At 49.8% G+C, this 24,246-nt stretch overlaps 10 protein-coding genes across 10 annotated transcripts; 7 read left to right on the forward strand and 3 right to left on the reverse strand.

Moving 5' to 3' along the window:
* Nucleotides 1-132: 132 nt before the first annotated feature.
* ASPGLDRAFT_62881 (putative long-chain fatty acid transporter) lies at nt 133-10,136 on the forward strand (the record flags this gene model as incomplete). Its single annotated transcript, XM_022548592.1, has 6 exons — nt 133-165; nt 217-674; nt 726-1,425; nt 8,067-8,070; nt 8,141-8,925; nt 8,976-10,136. 6 exons carry the CDS (start codon nt 133-135, stop codon nt 10,134-10,136), a joined length of 3,141 nt encoding a protein of 1,046 aa, XP_022406027.1.
* A 216-nt stretch (nt 10,137-10,352) lies between these two features.
* ASPGLDRAFT_41340 (hydroxyacyl-thioester dehydratase HTD2) lies at nt 10,353-11,591 on the forward strand. The gene is made up of 2 exons (XM_022545386.1): nt 10,353-10,980; nt 11,045-11,591. Exons 1-2 carry the CDS (start codon nt 10,406-10,408, stop codon nt 11,526-11,528), a joined length of 1,059 nt encoding a protein of 352 aa, XP_022406028.1. The 5' UTR covers nt 10,353-10,405; the 3' UTR covers nt 11,529-11,591.
* Nucleotides 11,592-11,869: 278 nt separating this feature from the next.
* Nucleotides 11,870-12,460, forward strand: ASPGLDRAFT_87858 (ubiquinone-binding COQ10-like protein; the record flags this gene model as incomplete). The annotated part of the gene is made up of 1 exon (XM_022550435.1): nt 11,870-12,460. A coding segment is annotated over one exon (591 nt), but the record flags the coding sequence as incomplete, so codon positions are not given.
* Nucleotides 12,461-12,628: 168 nt separating this feature from the next.
* sod4 (mitochondrial 37S ribosomal protein mS42) lies at nt 12,629-13,703 on the reverse strand (the record flags this gene model as incomplete). The annotated part of the gene is made up of 4 exons (XM_022548593.1): nt 12,629-13,156; nt 13,213-13,337; nt 13,416-13,566; nt 13,644-13,703. 4 exons carry the CDS (start codon nt 13,701-13,703, stop codon nt 12,629-12,631), a joined length of 864 nt encoding a protein of 287 aa, XP_022406030.1.
* Nucleotides 13,704-14,358: 655 nt separating this feature from the next.
* Nucleotides 14,359-15,681, forward strand: ASPGLDRAFT_31072 (uncharacterized protein; the record flags this gene model as incomplete). Its single annotated transcript, XM_022544004.1, has 1 exon — nt 14,359-15,681. The coding sequence occupies one exon, from the start codon at nt 14,359-14,361 to the stop codon at nt 15,679-15,681; it is 1,323 nt and encodes a 440-aa protein (XP_022406031.1).
* A 185-nt stretch (nt 15,682-15,866) lies between these two features.
* On the reverse strand, nt 15,867-18,665 carry ASPGLDRAFT_115498 (uncharacterized protein; the record flags this gene model as incomplete). Its single annotated transcript, XM_022539695.1, has 4 exons — nt 15,867-17,270; nt 17,330-17,734; nt 18,014-18,257; nt 18,310-18,665. The coding sequence occupies 4 exons, from the start codon at nt 18,663-18,665 to the stop codon at nt 15,867-15,869; spliced, it is 2,409 nt and encodes an 802-aa protein (XP_022406032.1).
* A 338-nt stretch (nt 18,666-19,003) lies between these two features.
* On the forward strand, nt 19,004-21,015 carry ASPGLDRAFT_232737 (hemolysin III family protein). The gene is made up of 2 exons (XM_022543264.1): nt 19,004-19,532; nt 19,586-21,015. The coding sequence occupies exons 1-2, from the start codon at nt 19,341-19,343 to the stop codon at nt 20,900-20,902; spliced, it is 1,509 nt and encodes a 502-aa protein (XP_022406033.1). The 5' UTR covers nt 19,004-19,340; the 3' UTR covers nt 20,903-21,015.
* On the forward strand, nt 20,713-21,538 carry ASPGLDRAFT_233285 (uncharacterized protein). The gene has a single exon (XM_022543273.1). The coding sequence runs from the start codon at nt 20,953-20,955 to the stop codon at nt 21,394-21,396; it is 444 nt and encodes a 147-aa protein (XP_022406034.1). The 5' UTR covers nt 20,713-20,952; the 3' UTR covers nt 21,397-21,538.
* Nucleotides 21,539-21,680: 142 nt separating this feature from the next.
* Nucleotides 21,681-22,922, reverse strand: ASPGLDRAFT_114915 (tRNA(Thr) (cytosine(32)-N(3))-methyltransferase; the record flags this gene model as incomplete). Its single annotated transcript, XM_022539643.1, has 2 exons — nt 21,681-21,866; nt 21,966-22,922. The coding sequence occupies 2 exons, from the start codon at nt 22,920-22,922 to the stop codon at nt 21,681-21,683; spliced, it is 1,143 nt and encodes a 380-aa protein (XP_022406035.1).
* Nucleotides 22,923-23,146: 224 nt separating this feature from the next.
* On the forward strand, nt 23,147-24,226 carry ASPGLDRAFT_41347 (uncharacterized protein). Its single transcript, XM_022545387.1, has one exon. The coding sequence runs from the start codon at nt 23,373-23,375 to the stop codon at nt 24,048-24,050; it is 678 nt and encodes a 225-aa protein (XP_022406036.1). The 5' UTR covers nt 23,147-23,372; the 3' UTR covers nt 24,051-24,226.
* The last annotated feature ends 20 nt before the right edge of the window (nt 24,227-24,246 follow it).

The following is a 24,246-nucleotide window of genomic DNA, read 5'->3' on the forward strand; positions in this document are numbered from 1 at the left end:
CTGTAAACGACAGAGATTAAAAAGGAAGAAGAAGAACAAGGTGAAGATATTTATTCCTCTTCAATACCACGCAACACAATACAAGAACAACAACATCATCATTCCCTCGGTTTCTATCAGCTAGTCGCAACCATGGTCAACGTCAAGCCGTTCGCCGTCGAACAGGTATATTCCCCGCAATCGGCATGATTGTTCGCCTACTGACACTCACTGTAGTGGATGGACAAATATGAACTCACAGCCAAGTACAACATCGCAGAGACATGTTGTGCTTCTGTCTCCGTCGATGATCTCAAAGAGATTTCCGACGACAAATCATCTCCCGTGGTTGACCTGTCCAACAAGCTGACGTACGGCCCCATTCGCGGCTCGGAACGTCTGCGTGAGACACTGGCCAACCTGTACTCGGTGAAAACCCCGACCGCATTGCCTGCAGACAACGTGTTGATCACCGCGGGTGCCATCCAGGCAAACTTTCTGCTGTTGTACTCCCTGGTTGGACCGGGGGACCATGTCATTTGTCACTACCCGACATATCAGCAGCTTTACTCGGTCCCTGAATCTCTCGGGGCTGAGGTGAGCTTGTGGAAGTCTAAGGAGAAAGAAGGGTGGAAGTTGGATATCGATGAGTTGAAGGGGCTCATTAGGCCGAATACCAAACTCATTATTATCAAGTGCGTGCTATTCGTTTAACCTGAGAATATAATAAGCTGACATTGAGCCAGCAACCCTCAAAATCCTACAGGGGCCATCATCCCCCAATCAACCCTGGAAGACATTGTGGACATTGCCCGCGAGAAATCTATCATCATCCATTCCGATGAGGTATACCGTCCGCTTTTCCACTCCATCAGCCCCATGGACAAAGACTTCCCTTCGTCCGTCCTATCACTCGGGTACGAAAACACCATTACTACAGGCTCCATGTCCAAGTCCTACAGTCTGGCTGGTACCCGCGTGGGTTGGATAGCATCGCGAAACCGTTCTCTCATCGAAACTTGCGCCGCAGCGCGTGATTACACAACCATCTCCGTGGGCCAGATTGATGACGCCATCGCCAGCTACGCACTTGCCCCGAGCTGCATTCACAACTTACTCAAGAGAAACATCGAGCTAGCAAAGAAGAACATTGATATCCTGGAGAAGTTCATTGAGTCGCATCGCTGGGCGTGTGACTGGGTGAAACCACGCGCGGGAACCGTGGCGTTTGTGCGGTTTAACAAGTTGGGCAAGCCTGTGGATGATGTAGCTTTCTGTGATATGCTCCAGGAACGAACTGGTGTGATGTTCGTTCCGGGAAGTCTTTGCTTTGGTGAAGGTACCGAATTCAAGGGCTACGTCCGTATTGGGTTCGTACAGGAGACTGACGTGCTGGAGAAGGGCTTGGAGGCGCTGCGGTCATTCATGGAGGAAGGGTATGAAGATGTCCCGGCAGCTAAGAAATAATCCCCCTTTCTTACTTAGTTATATGCCTCGGGTCTGTGTTTGTACATAAGCACCTATGCGAGATTGATATCAAACCACTGATGGCAGCCATTAAATATCGACTTCAACTGAAATACACACATGCATTAGAATTAACAACGATGACCGAGAATTTTTGAACTCTACAGGATCTTCTTCTATTACGAACTACATACCTCGAATACTTGTAGTCATCTCGACTCAACCCACTACTTAAATTTGCTGTATAAGGAAGACTAAGACTATGGAAGCATAGATTGTTTCACTATAACCGATTAGAAGTAATTAGTGACACTCATCACCCCGGGGTATTATTCAATTTGACGAGACAAGCCAAAACGAGCCTATGCTGAAATTAACAAGAACGGCTAACTAATCGGCATTACGGTGATCTCATTGAGTCATCCGTTCAGCCACCATGGGATCTATTAAGGTTATCGAATGTAGACCTAAAAGAATGCCGGCGCATGTAAACCTTTCACCATCATCATCTTGGCTACCCAGAACTGTAGATAATCGGACATCTATTCAATGGCTTTCTTTATATGCTTTGATGGCGCATGGCAAGACCTGGAGCAAGCACGACAAGGATCCCGTGGCATACCATGCATACATTTGCGACTCCGTCCCGGAAGACTGCATTGTGTAGTGGACTGGAGAGGGGTAAGCTGGGCTCAGGTTGAAGAGATACAGGCGATTAAAAGTGCTTTATAGAAGTCCCTTTTCTCTTTCCTCATTTACAACAGACGAGAGTATCTCAGAGCTCTTTTGACTCATCTGTGTATTGTCACACTTCAGGTTAGTTAGCCTGGCTTTCATTTGACCTTTATTGACAATTAGTTAATAAGCCGTACAGACAGGCATCATGGATACCCAGAGCTACAATCTCCAAGACATCCACTCGTTCGTCGTGAAATATCTCGAAGAACTATTTGCCGACTCCCACCCCGATATTGGAATATTCAACAAAGAAGTGTTCCCCAATGAACCCCAGGACACCCCCGAGGTGGCGATCATCATGAATTTGGACATCGTAATGTGTGGCGAAATCTCCCATACACAATAGATTGATGATATGCGACAGGACTTGGTTAGTAGAGTCGCGGAGAACACGTTCAACGGCTCACGGTGGCAACGCCCAAGGCAGTATGGCTATGCCTTTTCGACTTTGGCGAGCGATGGTTCCCTTGCTATTGAGTTCCTCAAGGTTGGTGCTGGGGGGACTCTTGAGGTAATCGGAGGTAGAGCTCTGCGATATACTCAAATGGATGAGATCAGGGGCATTTTTCAGAGTATTCTTGGGTATTATCGCGATTGAAGCGGGATATTAATTAGGCGGTTCTATATCGCAGTAGGACTGACGGCCTGTACTTGTTCTCGGGTGTATTTCTCTCCTAGAAACCAGGGATGCTCATCATGGCCACATCGCTCCTTGGCAGTTAATTTGGAAGAATTTCATTAGGTACATGTATGGCCACTAAGCTCAACCTTTGTATTATTGGATCCTGAGTATCATAAGTCCTAGTTCTCGGACATATCCGAGAGGAACTGTGCCAACATGACAAGCGGTCAGCCTTATCTACGTGGGTGCTCTGACGTGTGAAAAGGGCGGCTCCCAGTCTAACTGCGTCAACAAGTCTTTTGTTCGAGTACGGAGCTATCATGGTTAAGCGTTAGTTGGTATTGGCGAATACGGTAGAATGCCCCTAGCACTCTCAATGAATATTTTCATTAAGCCATCCGTTTGTGAAAAGTGGATGGATAGCACGGAGTACCGGCGATAAAAGCACAGAATATTTTCCCTCCTTGACGTATGTGCATATATGCACTATGCATACTCGTGGCAGCCGCTTGAGACATTAGCGGGCTCTATTAAGGTTATCGAATGTAGCCCTAATCAAAATGCCGACGCATGTAAGCGTTTCCTTGGCAGCTCGCCCGGAACTGTAGATCATTGGATATCTATCCAAGGCTGATATATTTCTTTTTTTCTCTTTGGTGATGGCGTAACAGTACCTGGAGCAAACATGATAAGAAGTTTTTTAGTGCTTACGGTGGGGTATCATCATCGGGACAGTAACAGTCAGTAACAGCAATGGAAATGAAAACAGTAATAACATGGTAGAAACATTGCTGTCACTTTTGGAACCTTTCTTTCTTTCTTTCTTTTTTTTTTTTTTTTTTTTTCTTTTCTTACGTCTTGCTACTAAATGAAATTAAAGTCATGACTGATACTTCGGCTGTATGGCGTTGGTGACAATGGTGATGATGGGCTATCCAATTGCTCCTTTCTTTTAGATAGTACAGTGAAAAAAAAAATGACGTAAAGCTTCCCAGAGACTCTTTGTCATCTGCCTAGAGGGGGATACAGTAGGCGCTGGTATGGGGTCTTGTTCTTGAATAGGCTGAGAGTAGAAGTCACCATATCGACTCTTTGGCTCATTTCGCCTGCGAAGAAAAGTAGGCTCAACCAAATCCAGAAGAATATATAACTTTGCGAGTGGCAGATGGTCAACAAATGCAAGGCACCTCGTGTGTAAACACCAAGCCTTTTGCATGTATTCAAGATCAGGATAGCATAGCCCGGGGTCAATTGTGAGGTCGCCAATTTTGATATAATCGTATTCACCGCAGACAGGCTTTTCGTTGAAAACGGTCATTTTCTCGCTATCAAGAGGCATAACTCGGTAATAGTCTGGCTGTGATGGATCCACATCGTGTTGGCACAGTGGACATGCCATATAATAGAAGTAATCACGCACGACTGCGGGATGTCAGCTCTGGCATAGGGTCAGGGCTGTAAATAAGGCTGAACGGGATTCGAAAGGACACGAGGATAATTATATGCAGGTTGTATCCTTGTACAGCGTCTGACAAACAGACGGTGGCCAGCCAGAGCTTAACTACACATCATAAATGAAGATAACTTGATACCGAACTCGGCTATTGGTGGAAGTAGTAACAATATATCAGAAATAGATAAAAAAGTCAGAGAAAATCCAAGGCATCATGTTTTTCTATTCGGGAAGTCGCCATGTATTGTCATGTGAATTGCAGGGATCTACTAGAGCTTGGTTGTTTCGTCAATTCTTTAATCTGAGCACTCATTCAAGTATCACGTCTATCAAGTCTATTACATGCGAAATCTATATACAACGCGCAGCAGATCTATGAAGAACACTATACCATCCTTGATACCTTTCACATCTCTATCTTTATGACCGCTTCTGAGGAGGCCGAACCATAGCCGTCAAATCCACCATGTCTCCCTCTTTACCTGTGTACTTACTGACATCAATGTCAAGGAGGCTGTTACCTTCCCCAAAGGCATCGACAAAGCCCTTCCGGCGGTACAACGGATAGCCGGTAGGTGTGCCCTCAAGGTGGCATTCAAGACCCTTCTCATCGGCCTGTTCGAGAGCCCAGTTCAGGAGCTTGGAACCGGCACCGCGACGTTCATGACCCGGGTGGGTAGCGAGGAGTCCGAGATCTAAGCCGACAATTAGCCATACATCATCCGGGCAATGGAGTAACGCAGTGAAGTACTTACGTAAATGCTCTCTCCCTTCACCGAAAACCTCCTGATACTTCTCATGGATCTTGCTCCATCCATACCGGTATGCTTCCGCATCACACCCCACAGGAACCCTTAACCGTTCCCCGGTCTCCACATATGCCTTCCAATCCGCCACGCCGTCGGGTCCCGAAAAGAAATACCAGATGGCAAACGCCGCGATATCACCATTCTCGTCGTCCACAGCCTTCATGAAATGGACTTTGGGGTAGCTGTCGAGGATTTCGGCAAAGCGGGTGATGGCATGTTCGCGTGCGGTGGCGGTGGAGGCTTCGTCTAGGCCGCTGAGGCTGGGAACGTCGCCTGTGGCAACGAGGAGGCTTATTGAGGACATAGAGGTGCAGAAGATGTCGAGAATTCGGGGGAGGTCGTCCCGTTGGACGTGCTGCACGGAGAGAGGCATTTTGGTCTGTTTTTTCCTTGTTCTTTGATCCGGATGCTATGCTGCGCTGGAGACAGGGCAATATGTATACAGGATGACAATCGGCCTATACAGACTGCTAGTGGGACACTATTCTATTGGAACTTTTGCGTGACTATATAAATTCTTTAGAACAGATGGTACCATGGTTTGGTGTGGATATCCTTCACGGGCTCTATAGTAAATGTTCCCGAGAAGCCCTTGTTCCCGGTTCCCGAGTCTCTCAGAGGACTTACCCGAATGGGAAGCCAAGACGAGAATATCCGTCCTAAGCGAGCCTCGGACCTGAATTATTAGGTGTCGAGTTTCCCAGTAGCGGCAATATGAGGTTGGTAGACCGCATGATAGTCTTTTAATTTCTATCGCTTTCTATTGTCTTGGTTTCGGGTTCTCTTGCTAATGGGTCCTGAAAGCCCTAACCTAGGCTGCGTTATTACGCCAGTTAGGCGTCGAATAACGAAAGGAAAGAGATGGCGGTGCCGATAGTGAAAAAGAGTCATGCTGTCATTCGACGGCTCTATAATCCGATATCTGCCCCATATCTGCTCCATTCGCTTCTAAGCCATGTGGATCCATTAGGATGCCGTTCACTCATGTATCGGGCTTCCTGGTCAATCTGCAGAGTCTTTTTGTTGCTGCATCCACATAATTTTTCCGTGTCGAAGAGCAAGATCATATGCTATATGGATGATATCATATTATGGAGATGAGGCTGTCAATCTTATCTAAGCCAAGTGGCACATTGGAGATTAATCATTATTTGTATTCTGACTGGTTGCATAAAAGTACATGACGGTCGTATTCTCAGCAAGAAATAGAATCCATTAAATCCTTTCGAGATTAATGGTAGCGTATAGAGAAAAGCGGATGATTTCGTGTAATTGATCATGCCAGCTCATATCGCTCATTCTGCGGTGCCTCATGCACTTCACTTGATGCTGCTTGGAACGGCCCATTCGCCGGTGCCTGATATATAGCCTGATTATATGTCTTATTTGCTTCCAGTTCACCCATTGCGGCGCCACTTGCTAGTGCATCAGTGTTCCTGGCCTCGGATGCTTCCACTGCCCTTGCCACCGCTTCGTCCCGTCTTCGACGAGTGATGGCCATTCGGAACAGAATGCCAACAACGAAGAGAAGGATGACGCCAAGGCCGAGGCCGATAGCAAGGCCGACCGTTAAGTTAAAAGTTGAGCGTGGAGACATGGATCTGGGGAAGAGGTAGGATATAGGCGGTTGTTCGTTCTTATCAGAGACGGTGGCAGCGTGCGATGGTGTATTGGGGACGTAAGCAGAGGCGGACCGTGATATGGGGAAGAGTGCGGCGGCGTGACTGGGAACTACTGTCGCCAGCAGCCAGAGAAGCGGCACAAGGAGAATATTCTGGTTCATTGCAGCGAATATCGGAAAGTGATCAAGAAAAATCAAGGTACAATGTCAGAAAGTATGCAAGTCTTTGGTTGGGGAAATATGCCAGTAGTATTTGAAGAAATCTCTCGCCAGAATTAAAATGCGCAAGGCTGAAGAAGAGTCGTAGTCAGCTGAATCTCAAAATCCACAGTTCACAGGCTGTGTCTGAGCGGTCAGGCATAAGAATAAATCACTCTTGCCCAAAAGACAGAATAAACGACTGGTTTGGAGGTGATCGTCCACAGCCTCGTATTGACGCCCCATAGAAAACATAGGAGGCGCATGAATAGTGTGGCGCATATAAGGCAGATTTATGGCAGATCATAGATATATCTAACCTGCCAAACTCTTCTCAGGGGCATGGATATCCATGGGCTTTTCAGCTGTCATCTCACATCCTCCTGTGCTGGGTAGCGAGGCCTCGCTTTATGCCTCAAGTATTCAACGACCAGGTCTGCTCCGGTAGCATAGAGAAATAGCATCATGTCGAATTGAGAGTTCACAGAACAATAACCTCCAGGACAACGGTCTATTTTCGTTTTCCTCCGTGAACTGGCTGCGTGCAGCATACTCTTTTCGGAAAGATGAAGCTGCCACGTTCCATCACATGACATCGACAACTGTCATGCCAGAAACGGGCAGAAAAAAAAAAAAAAAAAAGCAATGCTCAAGTATGAACGGATGCAAAAGGGAAGGCTCTATGGGATCCGATATGTCTGTTGAGCTCCAGAGTATGCGATTTATAATCGGGCCATGTGTATGCACGCGGTAAGGCAAAGGCCTTGCAGGGACGTTTCCGGTTATTGAGACAATCCCCAATTTTGGGTAACTCAAATAATAGCTACTTTGTACAGAGTCATAACATTGGATCATTGGCCATCTTGCATAACAATGAAATTGTTGCCATATTCCGATTTCTCCGAATCGGTCAACGTGCCGAGGCTCGTCGTCATTCATATTCAACAGTTTCTCTCCCTCGGCGACCAACGACCTGGTTCCTCTCCTCTCGTGGAGCTGCAGATCCTCTTACATTCTTTCTAATACATATTATCCTATCATTCCGGCCGTTTAGATGGTGTTTCTTTGTTTCTAGCTGACCCTACCTACCCTTAAGAAACAGCTAAATCCCCGTTCGGCTCCTTTTGCGACACCTTGCACCAATAGCCCTCACGATGCCTTCATTACCCTCTTTACCAGGTGAGTGAGAATTATTGATAGGATGTGATTTACATTTGATCAAAATCATGCTAACCACCTATACTCCCGGTTAGATCTCCCCCTGAGCCTTGCTGTTCCCGCCGCCGCTTCTGCTCTCGCCTACCTCAACGCCAGATGGTCGCTTTCTTACGACATAGGATTGGTCGGGTCGCTCCTCAAGGGAATCGCAAAGTCCAGATATGCTGCTTGGAACGGTCAACTGAATTTGTTCTACATATTGGAGCACCATGCGCTCGCTTCCGGCACCAAGGACGACCCGTTCCTCGTCTACAACGGACGCACATGGACCTTCCATGAGACATACCAGATGGTGCTGCGCTACGGAACTTGGCTTAGGACTGTGCATGGCGTGAAGCCAAAAGATATTGTCGCCATCGATTTCATGAACTCGTCAAACTTCATCTTCTTCGTTCTCGCGCTTTGGAGCATCGGCGCCGTCCCTGCGTTTATCAACTACAACCTGGCTGGAAAGCCATTGACACACTCGGTTCGCGTGTCGACGACAAAGTTATTGATTGTCGATGAGGAGGTCCGGAAGAACTTCCCGCCAGAACAAATGGAGATCTTTGCATCCCCCGATTTCCGCGAAGAAAAGGGATCAGTGGAGGTGGTCTTCTTCACTCCGGATGTAGAGGAACAAATCAACCAAACAGAGGCCATTCGTGAGGATGATAAAGTGCGCGAGGATCAGACGCTCCGGGATATGGCCGCGTTGATTTATACCAGTGGCACTACCGGTCTTCCTAAGCCTGCTATTGTCAGCTGGAAGAAGTGCTGGCTTGGCAGTATGTTTTCTAACGGCTGGTTGAGCATTGGCCGGAAGGATCGGTTCTTTACTGTATGTCTATATCATTGTTTTCTATGCATGCTGAACTAACCAAAACACAGTGCATGCCTTTGTATCATTCCTCTGCTTCGATTCTGGGTTTCATGACCTGCTTGCAGGGTGGGTGCACACTCATCATCGGCCGCAAATTCTCTGCGCGGAACTTCTGGAAAGATGCGCGTGAGAATGGTGCAACAGTCGTCCAGTACGTTGGCGAAACGTTACGGTACATTTTGGCTACACCTCCCGATATCGATCCTACCACGGGAGAAGATCTTGACAAGAAGCACAACGTCCGGATAGTATTCGGTAATGGTCTTCGTCCCGACATCTGGAACAAATTTAAGGAACGTTACAATGTCCCCACTGTTGCAGAATTCTATGCGGCCACAGAAGGCACTTCGGGGTCATGGAACCTGTCATCCAACGACTTCGCTGCGGGTGCGATTGGCCGGAATGGTGCTATTAGCGAAATGATCATGGGCGGTGGCCTGGCTGTCGTCGAGGTGGACCAGGAGTCGCAGCAACCATGGCGTGATCCTAAAACAGGACTTGGCAAGGCGGTGCTCCGTGGCGACCCGGGTGAGCTGCTGTACGCCATTGATGCGTCCGATCCCAAGGAGAAGTTCCAGGGTTACTTCAACAATTCCCAGGCCACGGAGAGCAAGATCATTCGCGATGTCATCCGGAAGGGCGACGCCTACTTCCGCACCGGCGACATGGTCAGATGGGACAGAAATGGCCGCTGGTACTTCTCTGACCGATTGGGAGACACTTTCCGTTGGAAGAGTGAGAACGTGTCAACGAGCGAGGTGGGTGAAGTGCTGGGCTCGCACCCCGAGATCCACGAAGCCAACGTATACGGCGTGACGCTGCCTCACCATGACGGACGGGCCGGATGTGCAGCAGTTGTCTTCAAGCACCAGGTCGACTCTGGCAACACATCGACATTGATCGAACCCTCGTCAGAGGTCCTTGAAAGTCTTGCTCAACACGCCTTGAAGGGCCTTCCTCGCTTTGCCGCACCTCTGTTCCTGCGTGCGACGCCGGAGATGCCGGGTACGGGTAACAACAAACAGCAGAAACATGTGCTCCGTACTGAGGGAGTTGATCCGTCCAAGGTCAGCGCTCAAGACAAGGTATATTGGCTTCAGGGTGACAAGTACGTCCCCTTCGAAACGAAGGATTGGGACCGCTTGCAGGGCGGACAGGTGAAGCTGTGATAAACCGTTCTTCCGTTTTTATTGTTACCGTAGATACCCTTATTGCCCTTGTCTATACACATAGTTAGTAAATATCATTATTCTTGACATTACATGACTATCGGCTTATCGAAGATGCACCGATCTCCGAGTCGGCTTTCTCCACGCGAACCGAAAATCCCGCATTTCGGCGTTTTGGAGACGCCTTTTTGTGATGTCAACGTCATAAGAACCATTATCTTTCCCTCAATTGACATCTTAAGCGTATACATGAATACTACACCGTCAACATGCTCTTCCTAAGACCAACCCTCCGCACCACCCATCTCCACCGCAAACGGCTCTTTTCCACCCCCCCCGACAAAACCGCGTCGTCTATCGCATCTTCATTCCTCGATAAACGCTTCAAATCCCTCGGCCCTCAAACACGCACTCAAAACCTCGACGCAAACCAACTCCAACTCCTCACCCTTACCCTCAACCGCCCTTCCCTCTACCCAAACACCTCGTCCCTCTCAAATAACACCACCCCGCCCCCGGCCGGAACACCCTTACCACCGGGGTACCATTTGGTATACTTCACGCCTGCGTTTCTGGAGAATGAACTCGGGGCGGATGGCACAGATGTTTCATATAACCCCACGTCGCCATTTACGCGACGCATGTGGGCTGGAGGGGAAGTACAATGGCCGCGCGGGACAAAAGGAAGAGTGAATCCGTTACGGGTTGGACAGGAGGTTACAGAGACAACGAGGGTGCTCAGTGTGGAGCCGAAGGTTGTGAAGAAGACGGGGGAGGAGATGATTGTTGTTGGTGTTGAGAAGGAGTTTAGGAATGAGGAGGGGGTTGCTGTTTTGGATCGACGGTGCGCTTACCCTACCCCAGGTTTTCAGGTATACTATGCTGGATGGGTTGCTAATGAAGAATAGGAACTGGGTCTTCCGCAAAGCTCTTCCGATTCCATCGACAGCATCTTCGTCAACAACACCGTCATCACAGCAATGGACACCACCACAACCCGCCTCATGCATAACAACTACATCCGGCAACACGCACACACGAACCCTCCGTCAAACCCCGGTAACACTCTTCCGATTCTCCGCACTAACATTTAATCCGCACAAGATCCATTACTCCGTGCCCTGGGCCCGAGACGTCGAGGGACATAAAGATATTGTGGTCCACGGGCCATTGAACCTCATTTCCATACTGGATTTGTGGAGGGATACAAGGTCTCAAAATACCGAGGCGGATTTGGAGGCTCTTGTGCCGGAGAGTATCAAGTATCGCGCGACGAGTCCGTTGTATGCGGAGGATGAGTATCGGATTGTGCTGGAGGAGAGTAATGGGGTTGGGAATGTGCAGATATTGGCGCCGGGGGATGTGGTTGGTATGAAGGCTGAAATCAGCTGAACTTTCAGCTGTTCTGTAGATATATCGTGGTATTGTAAATGCAGAATAATATTGGAATGTTGCTTCTATTCTTGAGTATACCCGGTCTTGGCATCCCAATCGGGTATTTTCGATGCGCAAAAAGCCTCCGCTGCGATCCGCGTAGATACTCACATACACTGGACCCAATTGCCAATTGAACTGGATTATTCAAAATGAAACCATCACTCGCGCGGCCACTCTGCCGCAATCTCAGCTCCAGCGCCAGACTATATCCCTCGCGCATTGACATTTCCCAATTGCAACCACAACCACTCCAATACCGTCCCCAACCGCTTCAAAACCAACAACCACGCACACTACCACCACAAACCACCTCACGACGAACATTCTTCTCCCTCCCTGACCTCTCCTCCGTCCTCCCGAATAACGGCAACAACAACAACAACAACAACAACCGCACCCTAACCGCAACCCGCACCCTCCCCTACACACCAAAACCCCTCTTCACCGTAATCGCCTCCGTCGACTCCTACTCCCAATTCCTCCCCTTCCTCACAGCATCCACCGTAACATCCCGCGACCCAACCACAAACTACCCCACCGCCGCCTTCCTAACCATCGGCTACGGACCTCTCAGCGAGACGTTCACGTCGCGCGTGGACTGCGATCCGGAGAATCTGGTCGTCGAGGCGAGGAGTGGGGCGCGGTTTGGGGTTGATAAGAAGGGTGGGCAGGAGGGAAGGGAGTTTCCGGGGGCGAGGGAGGGGATTTTTGAGTATTTGAGTACGAGGTGGGAGCTTGTGCCGTTGGAAAATGGGAATGAGACGAGGGTGCAGTTGAAGATTGAGTTTGAGTTTCGGAGTCAGTTTCATGCGGCTATTATGGGTGCCGTGGAGGGGCAGATGGCGGGGGTTATGATTGAGGCGTTTGAGAAAAGGATGAGGGAGGTTCAGAGGTAGTCTACCGGCTAAGGGCTGTCGAAGGTTGGGAGTTGAAGAATGGTGTCGTGATCTATCCCAAAACGCTGTACATTTAGACCATAAGAAAAAGAAAACATGTAGATATAATACAATCAAGATAGAACATCACAACTCATCCCGGCATTTTTTTCAATTGATTCATCGCGTGAAGTCCAAAGTGCGCTCCCGGCTAGTACCAGACCTCTTCCTCGCATTCACGGCCCGGAAGTTGTCATGCACAACCTCCCAGTTGATCCGGTTCCACCACCGCTCCAGGTACTCAGCCTTGCCCGCAACACCGTAGTCCATCAACCACACATGTTCCCAGGTGTTCACGCACAGAATGGGATGCACGTCCACCGCACCCGGTGCCAGGCTCCTCTGGTTTGCAGAGTGAGCACCCATCGAACCGGCGTATTGGTTACCAAGAGGGGCATCGCGGTTGTGGGTGGCCATGTCGACGGATTGTCTCCGGGCGTACGTCGCCGGGTACGGCGAGCCGGCGTTATACGTGCAGAAGATGTGCATCAACCCTTCCCTCTCTAAGTTCTTTCCCAGCCACACGAAACCGGGACCGAACATGGCGTTGGCCGTGGCCAAAAAGTCGAGCTTCAGCGATTCAACCGAGGAGCACGTGTCGTTGATGTCTTTTTCGAAGTCGGCGGGAATCTGTGTTTGAACGGGAGACTGGTGCGGTCAGTATGGGAGGGGCGAAAGCAACGTAGGCGGAGAGAGTCGCTCACCAGGCAGTTGAAGAAAAAGTGGTTGTTGTGAGCCATCGAGGCATGGTTGAACACGGACGCCATTTCCGCATGGCGGGAGTACTTGAACATAAGTTCGTAGGGTTTCAATTCGGCATCAGGGGTATCTATACACAGAATCGATTAGAACCAGTTCCCATAACCATCTTGCGAATCAATTGGCGTCCAATGGACATAAGACATACCCTGGGTCATAAGGTTGAGCTTCTCGACCATGAGACTCTGGTACTGGTTCCATGACCAATCGAACGCATCGTTCGACAACAACCCTTCAACGCCATTGTCATTGAATTGGGATTGGTACGTCAACTGCGGAACAACGTGCAATGCTCGTCTCTGGAAGGGTTTCTAGTAATAGGCGGGACAGTCAGTTCCTCGCTTCCGGACGAACAACGCCATTGACCAGAACGCACCTTGGGAATCGCAGAAGCCGCACGCAGAGCGCTCTGCGGCCGCATGAGCCGGGAGAACATGATGTGAAACTGGCGAGTTGCTGGACTGCTAAAACACCGTCGTTCGGCGAAGAGCTTCAAGTCCGCAGAATTTCCCTCGCGGAGGATGTCGCCTGCCATTCTGGGACTAGTGTGGCTTAAATAAGCCATACACAGCGACGGCCAATCACAGGCCTGGGATCTACTTCTATCAACATACAACCGCCGACTTGCTCTCGACGGACTTTCTTTTTCTGTACTTTTCTACGCGCCCGGATGTTTTGGCTTGCAGCTTAAGAAGCATTCTGCAACAATCGGAGACTTTTAGCGCCCAGACCAATCGCCATGGGAGCTACCACGAGCTCCATATTCTGTCTCTATTCTGGGAGGCCGGCGCTTGCAGTTGGCATTCCAGCCCAGCAGCCCAGTCTTCTTCAGAAAGACAATGTGTGAAATAGCACTGGCTGGCCTGTTTTTCATTGTTTTTCATCTTTGACAGGCATTGTCTTTGGCCCTTTATTTGTTTGTCTTGGGTGTCTTTCTTCGTTGTCATTGTTAGGGTTCTTTCTTCCTTCCTCTTTGATTGACGGTGATATATACCCAGAAGATCTCTGTTTTTTTTTTTTTTTTTTTTTTCGCAGCTGCATTAGAGATCCTGTGAGATATTCTTAATATGGCAAGGTTAAGCCTCAGATTTATGGCTGGAAGGCCATCGATACTGCTCCTCTACGCCATCATCGCAACCACCATCACACCAGGCTACGCCTTCGATCTGGTCACACGCGCCGACACATGTCCGGACTCCTACAAGCAGTGCGGAAACTCCAATTTTCCGGGTTCCTTTTGCTGCTCCTCATCATCAACATGTATGAGCTTTGATGATTCAAGTTCAGTCATTTGTTGTGAGGATGGCGAGGATTGCAACTCCATTGCAACCATCTCATGCGATGTGCAGCAACAGAATGCCACTCTTCATCCACAGAGTCCGATCAAGACGACACGCTTGGATGATGATTTGCCCAAGTGCGGTGATTATTGCTGTCCATTTGGGTATGAGTGCAGGGAGAGTGACGGGAGGAGTGCTTGTGTGTTAGATAGCACTTCTTCGTCGTCTTCGGCTTCGTCTCCATCGTCTACCTCATCTTCGACATCAACATTCAAGACTTCAACTAGAGCATCCACAGCTTCTACAACATCTGCAACTGCAACAGACGAAGCATCCTCAACATCAGACACCATCGCCGTCATCCCAACGGCAGCCCCCGAATCCAAAACCTCCAAACAAGAATCCTCCTCCTCAAGCCCCAGCCCCAGCGCCCTCCCAGACACAAGCACTCTATCAAAATCAAACAACTGTCCCTCCTTCCCAACTCCCGCCATCCTCGCCGGCTTCTTCCCCGGTGCCATCTTCGGAGCAGCCCTAGCATTCCTAATCCCACACTGCCTCCGAAAACGACGACAGAGCCTCCCTCCCTCCGCCAAGGTAGCACAGTTTACAGAACGAACGAGAAACGGGACGTTACTCGGGATATCAGACCCAATCCCATCAGACGACACAGCGATGAGGACGGATTTCCTCGCCTGCCAAAGCCCCAACATCGACAACGACAACTCCAACAGTGCAAACAGCGATATCCTCCGCCGCGCAAGCGAAGGAACCCGCTCCCGCCTGCACCGCACCGGCTCCCGCGTCAAATCCTTCCTCAGCACCCGCCACGATCCAACCCTCGACTCAGACGTCCCCGTCGTCCCGCCCTTGCCCGTCCACGTGCATGACCCGCATGCACATGCAAATGCACAGTCCACACCACGCCCACCCAGCACAGAAAGTATACGGGTGTATACACCGCCGGGAGTCTTCCAGACGAGGGGGTTTCTGAAACCGGATCCATATCCGGGGGTTGCGGCTTGGGGGGTGAATGCGAGGCCGGATACGACGTTTACGGAGATGATTGATCATGTGGGGTTTAGGGATAAGAGGGGGCAGCCTTGTTATCGGGTTAGAGATGGGAACGCATAGATATTGTTGAGTTGACACCGGGGGGTTATGTTTGTTATGTATTGTATGAAGGTGTTGGGTAGATGGGGTTGGTTATTATTGTTGATATTAATAGTCCTGAATGTATAATAGAAGTCCATTGAAAATATACCATTTAAACTCAAGCAAAACACTCAACTAAAACGATTAGAGTATATACAGCCATTTCACCTACCCTTCAACCCCTTAACAATCCTCTTAACCTCCTTCAACAACCCAACAACAAGCGGTACCCCAATAGGCCCCAGCAACGGTAAGTAAACAGCCACCTTGTGCTCATCCGGGAAATACACCTGTCCCACCATACTCTTCTCAAAGAAGCTGCGTTCCGCTTCTGTCTCAGCCACCCGCGCGTTGTCCAGAGCAGCGGAAAAGCGGCCCTCGCGTAGATGGGTACACGCCGCAGAGAGGTGCGAGAGGGTTGTTGAGACGGATGCGGCGACGGTTGCGGGGATGGGGATTGAAGGGAGGGATTCGGTGAGGCGGGCTAGGGAGCCCATTGTTGAGGAGGCGGAGAGGAGGAGGGTTGCGGCGCGGATGCGGATGAGTGTTTGGAGGCGGAGGGGGAGGGATGTTGGTGTCGTGGGGGTGCCCAGGAGGGTGAGGAGTTGGTGGGAGAAGGTCATAAAGGCGGGGCGGAGAGAGTCTTTGGAAAGGTGTGGTGGGTTGGATGGGTTTTCGTTGGATAGGGGTGGGTTGAGGAGGAATACGCCGCCCCATTGTGGGATGATCCAGCTCGTTGCAGTGTTTTCTTTCACGACCATGGGAGACTGAGATGGGTCAGGGACATAGAGGAGGAAGTTGATAGTCGGGCCGCTGCCAATGCTAGGACTCAAGGGCCATTCTGCGGCGTTGACAAAGGCGCTAAGATCCTCCTGCTTCAAGGTCCATGCTGATTGCGACTCATCAAATTCAGGCAATGGTGCCGTAGGCGAGAACGTCGCGTACAATTGAACTTGCGTGTCGACCGTGAAGTTGCTGATCGGGGAAAAGGCTTCCAGGAGCGGCGAAAGGTAACCCTCAATGGCTTCTTGAATCTCCCATGACGACGGCGCAGGTCCCGGAGTGAACAGCGAGAAAGCCAGATGATATGTATCCGCGTACTTCAACGAGCGTCTCAATCTCCTGCTGATGTTCTCCGACAGTTGGGTATGGCCGTTGGACAATATGTGCGCGATGGTCGCTTTCTCCTCGCTGAAAAAGCGCTGCAATTCACCGGCAATAAAGGTTGACAAGGGCGAGTTGGACGACGAAGGAACCGGGCTTTGGTTGGGGGAGTAGAACACGTCCAGTTGAGTGGTTTCCGGGCTCAGTTCCGATCTGGGTGTTGGCAGGTTGTCCTGCGGCACCAGACGGACGGTCAACGCAGTGTCCGGTTTTCCGTGCGCTTCTTCCTTAATATCTCCAGTATTGTCTCCATCTTCTGTCAATTTCAATCTTAGGTGATGGGCCGAGAATTCGTTGAGATCATCGAGGGTATGTTGCGTCGTACGGAGGAGTAACTGCGCTTCGGGGTCTGGCATCGACGGAGCAGCGATTTGGATTTCCAATGGGAAAACAAGTCTGCAACTCTGTATTTACAGAATAACAGTTAGCGATTACCCAGATCAAATTCTCTTGATCAACTAACCTTGCCATCGGCCCAATCGACCATCTCCTGGAAAGGCAAATGTGCTCTGTAAATCGACGTCGTCTTCCACCAGATAGGCAAGCCCAGAAAGATAATCACAGCCCAAAAGGCCGCAATCACCTTGAACCTAGTCCGGGTTGTCTCTGGTTTTTCTGGGGGAGGGACGCGCTGAGCGCTGGTCTTGGAGCTCATGGTGGTGGTTGCGGTGTTGTCGGGGTCGGAGGAAGTCTGCGGAGAAGACCCCAGGTCTTCATTCTTGGTGGTCATGACAGCATTATTTGATCGCGTGTATAGGATTGATGTGTTTGCGCAGTGGGTTGTTCCCAGTGCGATGTTGTTGTGGTAGTCGGGGTTCAAGGCGGAGGTTAGCTCTGATATGTTTGGCCGCACCGTAAAGGGACACAACTAGGATTACACGAGAAACAATGTACGGAGAATATATATTAAATAAAATTGCAATTGGTGTGGATGTATTATAGTTCAATTTCAAGGTCTATCCCGGGGAAATCATTCAACGCCTATGCCATGCTAATTGTAAGGTTCAGTCGGGTATCTTAACATTATACGAATCATCATTATGGGCCTAATATTCCTTCTCAAAGAGTTTCTGGATCGGTTTCGCGGCCTAGAAGAGGTCACATTAGCAGCGTTCAACAAATCATAGTTCCATAAGGCAATACGCACATCGATAAACCGCTCCAGATCCTGGTCCAAGCTGGCCAGGTCGTCTTTGCGCTTCTTGTTCTCTGCGATCAGAGCCTGTTTGCGCTTCAACAGCTCCTGTCGAGCTTGTTCGAGCTTCTCCCGTTCGGCATGTTCGTGGTTGATGCGCGCGATCATAATTTCATGTTCGTTGGATTCTTTGTGTTCGGGGTGCAGCGCCAGAAACTCTTCGACGGGGATCAAAGGCAGCGAGAGGTATTTGTGACTGGACCTTGTTAGCAAACTATCGTATCATTCCCCCGTGTCTATCGACATACTCGTAAGACTCGCAAGCCGCGATCTCTCCCGTCAGATGCCTCTGCTCATAGTACAAATTCTGTAGCTGAAGGTGTAACCGATCAATCTCCTGGCGCGCTTCTGCTGTCGATTGTTTCGTATCCCGAACCCCGAAGATGGCGTCACGATTCTGACCCCGGAGCTGGGCCAGTACGGCGAATAACTGTTTTTGTTGTCTAGATACTGCGAGAGCCGGGTTCTCTGGAGATTCAGGCGACGAGACGTCCGCCGTGGGATTGAGCAAGGACAGCAGCTTCTGACATTGTTCTTGAGTTTCGGCGCTGGTCTGCAGCACGGGCAACAAGGACGGATCAGTGACGATCTCGTTAATCGCCATGGTTGCGAACAAGAAGAAAAGGTGAAAAGAAGATGGCGACAAGGAAAGGCGAAGATCCGAGGCAAAACCGAAGTTGACGTTATCCGGATGGAGAAGAACTGGTGGGAAAAACAAAAAAACGTGGAGAATGGAAAGTGCTGAATGGACTGTACTCTGTACTCCGGAGTACTATGTTGGAGTAAGATTGACGGATTCTCGAATAAGAACCGGATATGAGAGCATGTATTACTTGTAGTGACTTGTTGCAGTGAGCGACTTTTCAATACGAACCTCCGATCTTTTCCCTTCCTCCAGCCTTCTCTCTCTTTTTTTCACTCTCTTTAAATTCTTACTTTTTCCCTCCTTCAGCCCTGCAGTTCGTCTGCAAAAGTACCAATTACTCCGGAGTATATTTGGTCTTCCTTGCTCTTTTCTTTTTGTTCTCTTTTCTCTCCTTGCTTCGTATTCTTTCCTTTTATTCTACCCCGGAATACCACCTTTTACTGTCTCTCTTTGCCGCTGGGGTCCCCGACACCCAACCGACGCCCGCCCGAACTCAACAAAACGGCCGGTACATATATACAACAACCACTGTACAGCGTCTATACTACAAAAAAAAAAAAAAAAAAAAAAAAAAAAAGGAATGCGAATCACATAATCCGAGTCAGTACAAAACGAAGAAGAAACCCAATCAGAATGGCTTGCTCCGCGCAGTCCATGACTATCGAGTCGTATCCCGATGTCACCGATGTCGCCGATGTCGCCGCCTCCTCTTCGGCCACCCCTCAAGAAGACACCTCGTTGCTACGAGACCGGACGCGCAGGCACTCCTTCAACAATGCCAGGAAGAACTCGTGTGATTATGACGGGGATGCGGTTTACCTGAGGGTAAGTCTTGTGAATTCCTTGCCACCCGGTGAGGCGATTCTAATCTGAATTAGGTTGAACTCTTCCTCGCCGAGTTGGAACGCCGGATGCACTGGATCGAACAATACCGGAAGTCACACATGGTTCAGATTGATGCTAGTCTCCGCAGAGGTTATGCGACACTGGAGGCGGTCAGGGATTCTTGCTCCTACGCCTCCGGAGAACTTATGGGCAGCGGTAAGAAGAGAGCCAAGATCCTGGTCGAGACCCTCGAGGGCCGCTACAATGAGGCTCTGGTGACAAAGGAGACTCTGGAACAGAAGGCCCAGGCAGGCGTTCGTCTCATGGAGTCGTTCTTGTCCGAGCTGGAATCGCGAGCGCATGCGGTCCGGGACCGTGGTATCTATGGTGCGATCGATGACGGCTGGAAGGCAATGGACTCGAAATTGGGTGAAGTGGTCGATGAAGGAATGGAACGGGCCCGACGAGCGAAGGATGCGATGCGGGAGAACATCGATCGTGCTATCGAACTGGCGCAGCAGAAACGATTGATCGCCTACGCCGATCTGCCTCACCCTTGGCGTATCAACCCGCATATCCTCCAGGGCTATCGATTCAACTCCTCCAAGGTGGAATGCTTTACATCGGTTTTCTCCTTTTCCAACGAAATGGTGAACATCTGGTCGCACCTCATCGGTCTGTTCATCGTTCTGTCGGTGGCGTTCTATTTCTATCCGTTGAACCCCAACTTCCACTTGAGCACCAAGACCGATGTGACCATTGCCGCCGTCTTCTTCTTTGCTGCATGCAAGTGCCTGGTCTGCAGTACCCTCTGGCACACCATGAACAGCATTGCCAACCAGCCGCTCATGGAACGATTCGCCTGTGTCGACTACACCGGGATCTCCATGCTGGTGGCGGCGTCGATCGTGACAACGGAATACACGGCTTTCTACTGTGAGCCCGTTTCCCGATGGACTTACATCCTTGCCACCATGTGCCTTGGAATTGGTGGTGTCGTTCTTCCGTGGCACCCGACGTTCAATCGAGCGGATCTCGCTTGGGCTCGCGTGGCATTCTACGTTACACTTGCTCTGACGGGCTTCGCTCCTTTGGCGCAATTGACATACACCAGAGGCTTTGCCTGGTGCTTGTATTTCTACGCCCCTGTTGTGAAGAGCATTCTAGTCTACTTTGCCGGTGCCTGTGTCTATGCCTCGCAAGTCCCGGAACGCTGGCGTCCTGGTTTGTTTGACTATGTGGGCGGCAGCCACAACATCTGGCATTTCGCCGTACTTGGTGGAATCCTGTTCCACTACTGTGCGATGCAGGACCTCTTCGCTCATGCCTTCGTGAGAGCCAAGGGAGAATGTCCCAACCTGACCGCGTAAGGCGGTTTGTCAATATATTAATGCATATGACCGACTATGAGTGAAGATATATGAACCAAAAGTATTGGACTCTTGCTAGGTACGGATGGCCAGGTCTTCTCCATGCAGAGAGACTGCACGTTCTCTATCCTGACCTTTTCTGTCACGTCTTTTCTCTTCTTCTTCTTCTTCTTCTTCTTCTTCCTCTTCTTCCTCTTCTTCTTCAATTCTTGCATGGATGGAGTATCATGGAATTTGCTTTCTTAGACTTTCGTTTGCTGCTTTACATCCAATTCTTATTTTCGGTTCGGCTTGGGGATAGACTGGTGCATAGAGCAGCTTTCTTTTCTTCTTTCCACTTCTTCTTATCCTTTTTCTCCTTTTTCTTTTTTCTTTCTTTCTTTCTTTCATATACTTTTTCTTGCTATTTTGCCAGTACATACGCATGGTCGAAATGTAGCTACTTTGTCTCTCGGAACTTACTTCCTGCAAATAATGCACGATTTTGGATATAACATGGTAGTCTTCCTGGCATCTAGCGTAGTATTGACGCAATGGTCTATTCTATTCTCATGCACTGACGGCCTTTTGCAACTCGCAAGTCCAGCATGCGCATCGAACCCAGTTCGTAGTAGCGCCAATGTATCCATAACGGCGAGTACAAGGGCCGGGTAAGCGCTTGAATTGGGTGCCCACGGTAGTCTTCAGTAGCCGGCACGCATTGGCGCCCTGACATTGCCAAATATGGTTTTTGGGTATCAAAATGGTATATGCTTTTCAATGAGCTTCTATAATGAAATCACGCGTCCTCCTTCTTGTCCTTGATGGCCGCTTCACGCTTTCTGAAATGACCCTGCATCCAGCAACGGTACATCTTGAGTTTGCGGTTTCGGTTGACAATCAAACGACGGTCAATACCCAGGTTGAGGATCTCGAAAAGGCCATCATTTTGGCCCGTGCAGATCGGCTGAGAGGGTTCAGCGTTCTCTTGCTTCTCATCAGACTGGCTCTCATTTGTTGAGTCTTCTTGTGAGGTTTCAGGTTCAGTTCCTGGCTTGGTGACTTCGTATTCGCTCTGGTCGACAAACGGAATGCCCTTCTCTGATGTCCATTCGCTCCACATGTACTCCAATTCGGACTTTTCGAAGAAGTATACTCGTGTCCCGTCTCCGCGGACGTAGAAGTTGTCTGCCAGATACCGGCCCTTCTTGAACCGCACCTGCGCGAGGTCTCCTCGTCCGTAATCACGGAACAGGACCTGACCACCAGGCTTCAACACACGGTGGATGTTGCGCATGGCCTGATCCCACTGGGTGGGATTGAGAGCCGAGAAGATAAAGATCAACACGACAACATCAACAGACCCCTCCGCCAACCCCGGAGGCAGCGAATCACTCTCCTCCGTCTGCACAGCAGCCACATCCCACACATCCGCGGTAATATACTTGGGATTATAATGCTCACTCTCTCTCATAACCTGCACCGCCGTCTTCGAAAAATCACACGCATGAACCCTCAACCCTTCATTCTCATTATTCACCACCAACGGAAACGCCGTATTCCCCGCCCCAGCCCCAACCTCCAACACAACCTTCCCTCCCGCATCAGCCTTCGTAACCTCCGCGAGCACCGGAAACTCCTGCCTCAACCACTTGCGATCCTTGAAGAAATTCGCCGTATTGTTCTTGTAAAACAAGTTCCACCATTTGGCCGGGTCTGCGTTGAAGCGCCAGCGGTCGAAGTCGGAGACGGGGGACTCGCGCTGTTTGGAGTATTGGATTTCGGCAAAGGCTTTGTATTCGTCGTCCGGCTCGACGTGGTCCCAGGCGTTGAATTCGAAGACGTTGTCACCTTGTTCCAGGTAGCGGGAGCCGAATTGGAAGGGGTCGGTGCGTTTGAGGTTGTTGGAGGGGTCGTGGGAGCGGTGCGCGGGGATTTGGGGGGGTTCGGCGCGTTGGGCGGCGGTGGTGATGTCGGAGGGAATGGTTTCGGGGGTGGCTTTAGGGGTGTTAGGGGGTGGCGATGTAGCTGCCGGTGTCATTTTGGCGGTTGTATAGGGAGACTGTAGACCGTAGAGTGAATCACTAGTGAGGCGGGGATGAAGAAAAAAAAAGTTCCTGTCAGCCTCAGGCACCTGTCCGGGGAATCTTATCAGCAGTGAATGTTCAGCCAATCGGAAAACAATATAAAACGTGACTGCCTTGCCTGAGGCTCTTATTCACTGCGAAGGATTCACTCTTGATTCCTCACAGCCTCATTCCTCTTGCAGTTTTCTGTCATTTTCTCTTCTCATCGATCTTGCACATTCTACATTCTTCATTTTGGCTGCCATCGATTAGATTATCTCATTTTGTGCATGTTTGAGCCCTCATCTATACTTGCATACTTGCATATCAACTGCGGAGCTCAGACCAGCCTCAGGCCCGCATCGATCTATTACCTACTAAATTGACATTTTGATAGATCTTCTACTTCTATTTGAAACGGCGATATGGGACTTTTCAGTGGTTTTTGCTGCTGTTTCCCCCGCTCTCAAGCCCCAACTCCGGACATGATAGAACAAAGTCCCGCTCGACCAGTACCTCTTCAAAGTGGTCAAAATGACCACTCCCAAAACCATGTTCATAGCCAATTTCCCATTGGAATGGTCGCTTATACTGGCAATCTTAACATCAGAAATGATGAGGGATATGCACCAACCACCCCGCTTCCTCGGTATACGCCTCGTCCCATGAGTATCCAGGAGAAAGCTATTGAGGGGCACATGCATATGCGATCTTCCTCAGAATTGGGACCAGAATCAAATACAAACACACTATCCGACGAAAAGCAAAGACATCTCCACGAATACGACCATCGCGACTCCCGCGACGGTGTCACAGCCGACGACGTCTCCTCAGCATTCTCCTTCCAAAGCAGTTACGGTAACACCTCCACTGCGACGCGGGAGACACCTCCTCCGCCGTACTCTGCTGGTGTATCGCCCACGCCGTCGAGGAGGACGACTGTGTCTGTGTCGTCTGCGATGTTGCGACAGCAGCAGATGGTTAATATTGCGCAGCCGCAGCCGGTGTTTCAGAGACCGGAGTGGATGGTGAGGAGTCCAAGGTGTAGTGTTGATATTGGAGAGGAGGTTGGGGCGAGGAGGTTTTCGTGGGAGAGTCGGTAGGGTTGTGATGGGTTTGGACATTGGTATGGACTGGACATATGCTTTCTTTATTGTTGTGAATGATTTTATGATCGATACATACTACTAATACTAATCTTAATACTAATAATGGAATGGATATGGCATGGAACGATGTACTACTATTATTACATAGCTAATGTTTAATTGAATATTCCCTTCTACTCAGTTCCCGTAG

This window comes from Aspergillus glaucus (genome assembly GCF_001890805.1).
Source record: "Aspergillus glaucus CBS 516.65 unplaced genomic scaffold ASPGLscaffold_1, whole genome shotgun sequence".
Classification (NCBI taxonomy): domain Eukaryota; kingdom Fungi; phylum Ascomycota; class Eurotiomycetes; order Eurotiales; family Aspergillaceae; genus Aspergillus; species Aspergillus glaucus.

Excerpts from the sequence above, each read along its gene's own strand:
- ASPGLDRAFT_41340 (XM_022545386.1), top strand. The coding sequence starts at position 10,406 with ATGCTCTTCCTAAGACCAACCCTCCGCACCACCCATCTCCACCGCAAA. Across the intron at positions 10,981-11,044 it reads GTTGCTGTTTTGGATCGACG|GAACTGGGTCTTCCGCAAAG; the intron begins GTGCGCTTACCC and ends AATGAAGAATAG.
- ASPGLDRAFT_232737 (XM_022543264.1), top strand. The coding sequence starts at position 19,341 with ATGGCTTGCTCCGCGCAGTCCATGACTATCGAGTCGTATCCCGATGTC. Across the intron at positions 19,533-19,585 it reads GGGATGCGGTTTACCTGAGG|GTTGAACTCTTCCTCGCCGA; the intron begins GTAAGTCTTGTG and ends AATCTGAATTAG.
- ASPGLDRAFT_233285 (XM_022543273.1), top strand. The coding sequence starts at position 20,953 with ATGAACCAAAAGTATTGGACTCTTGCTAGGTACGGATGGCCAGGTCTT.
- ASPGLDRAFT_41347 (XM_022545387.1), top strand. The coding sequence starts at position 23,373 with ATGGGACTTTTCAGTGGTTTTTGCTGCTGTTTCCCCCGCTCTCAAGCC.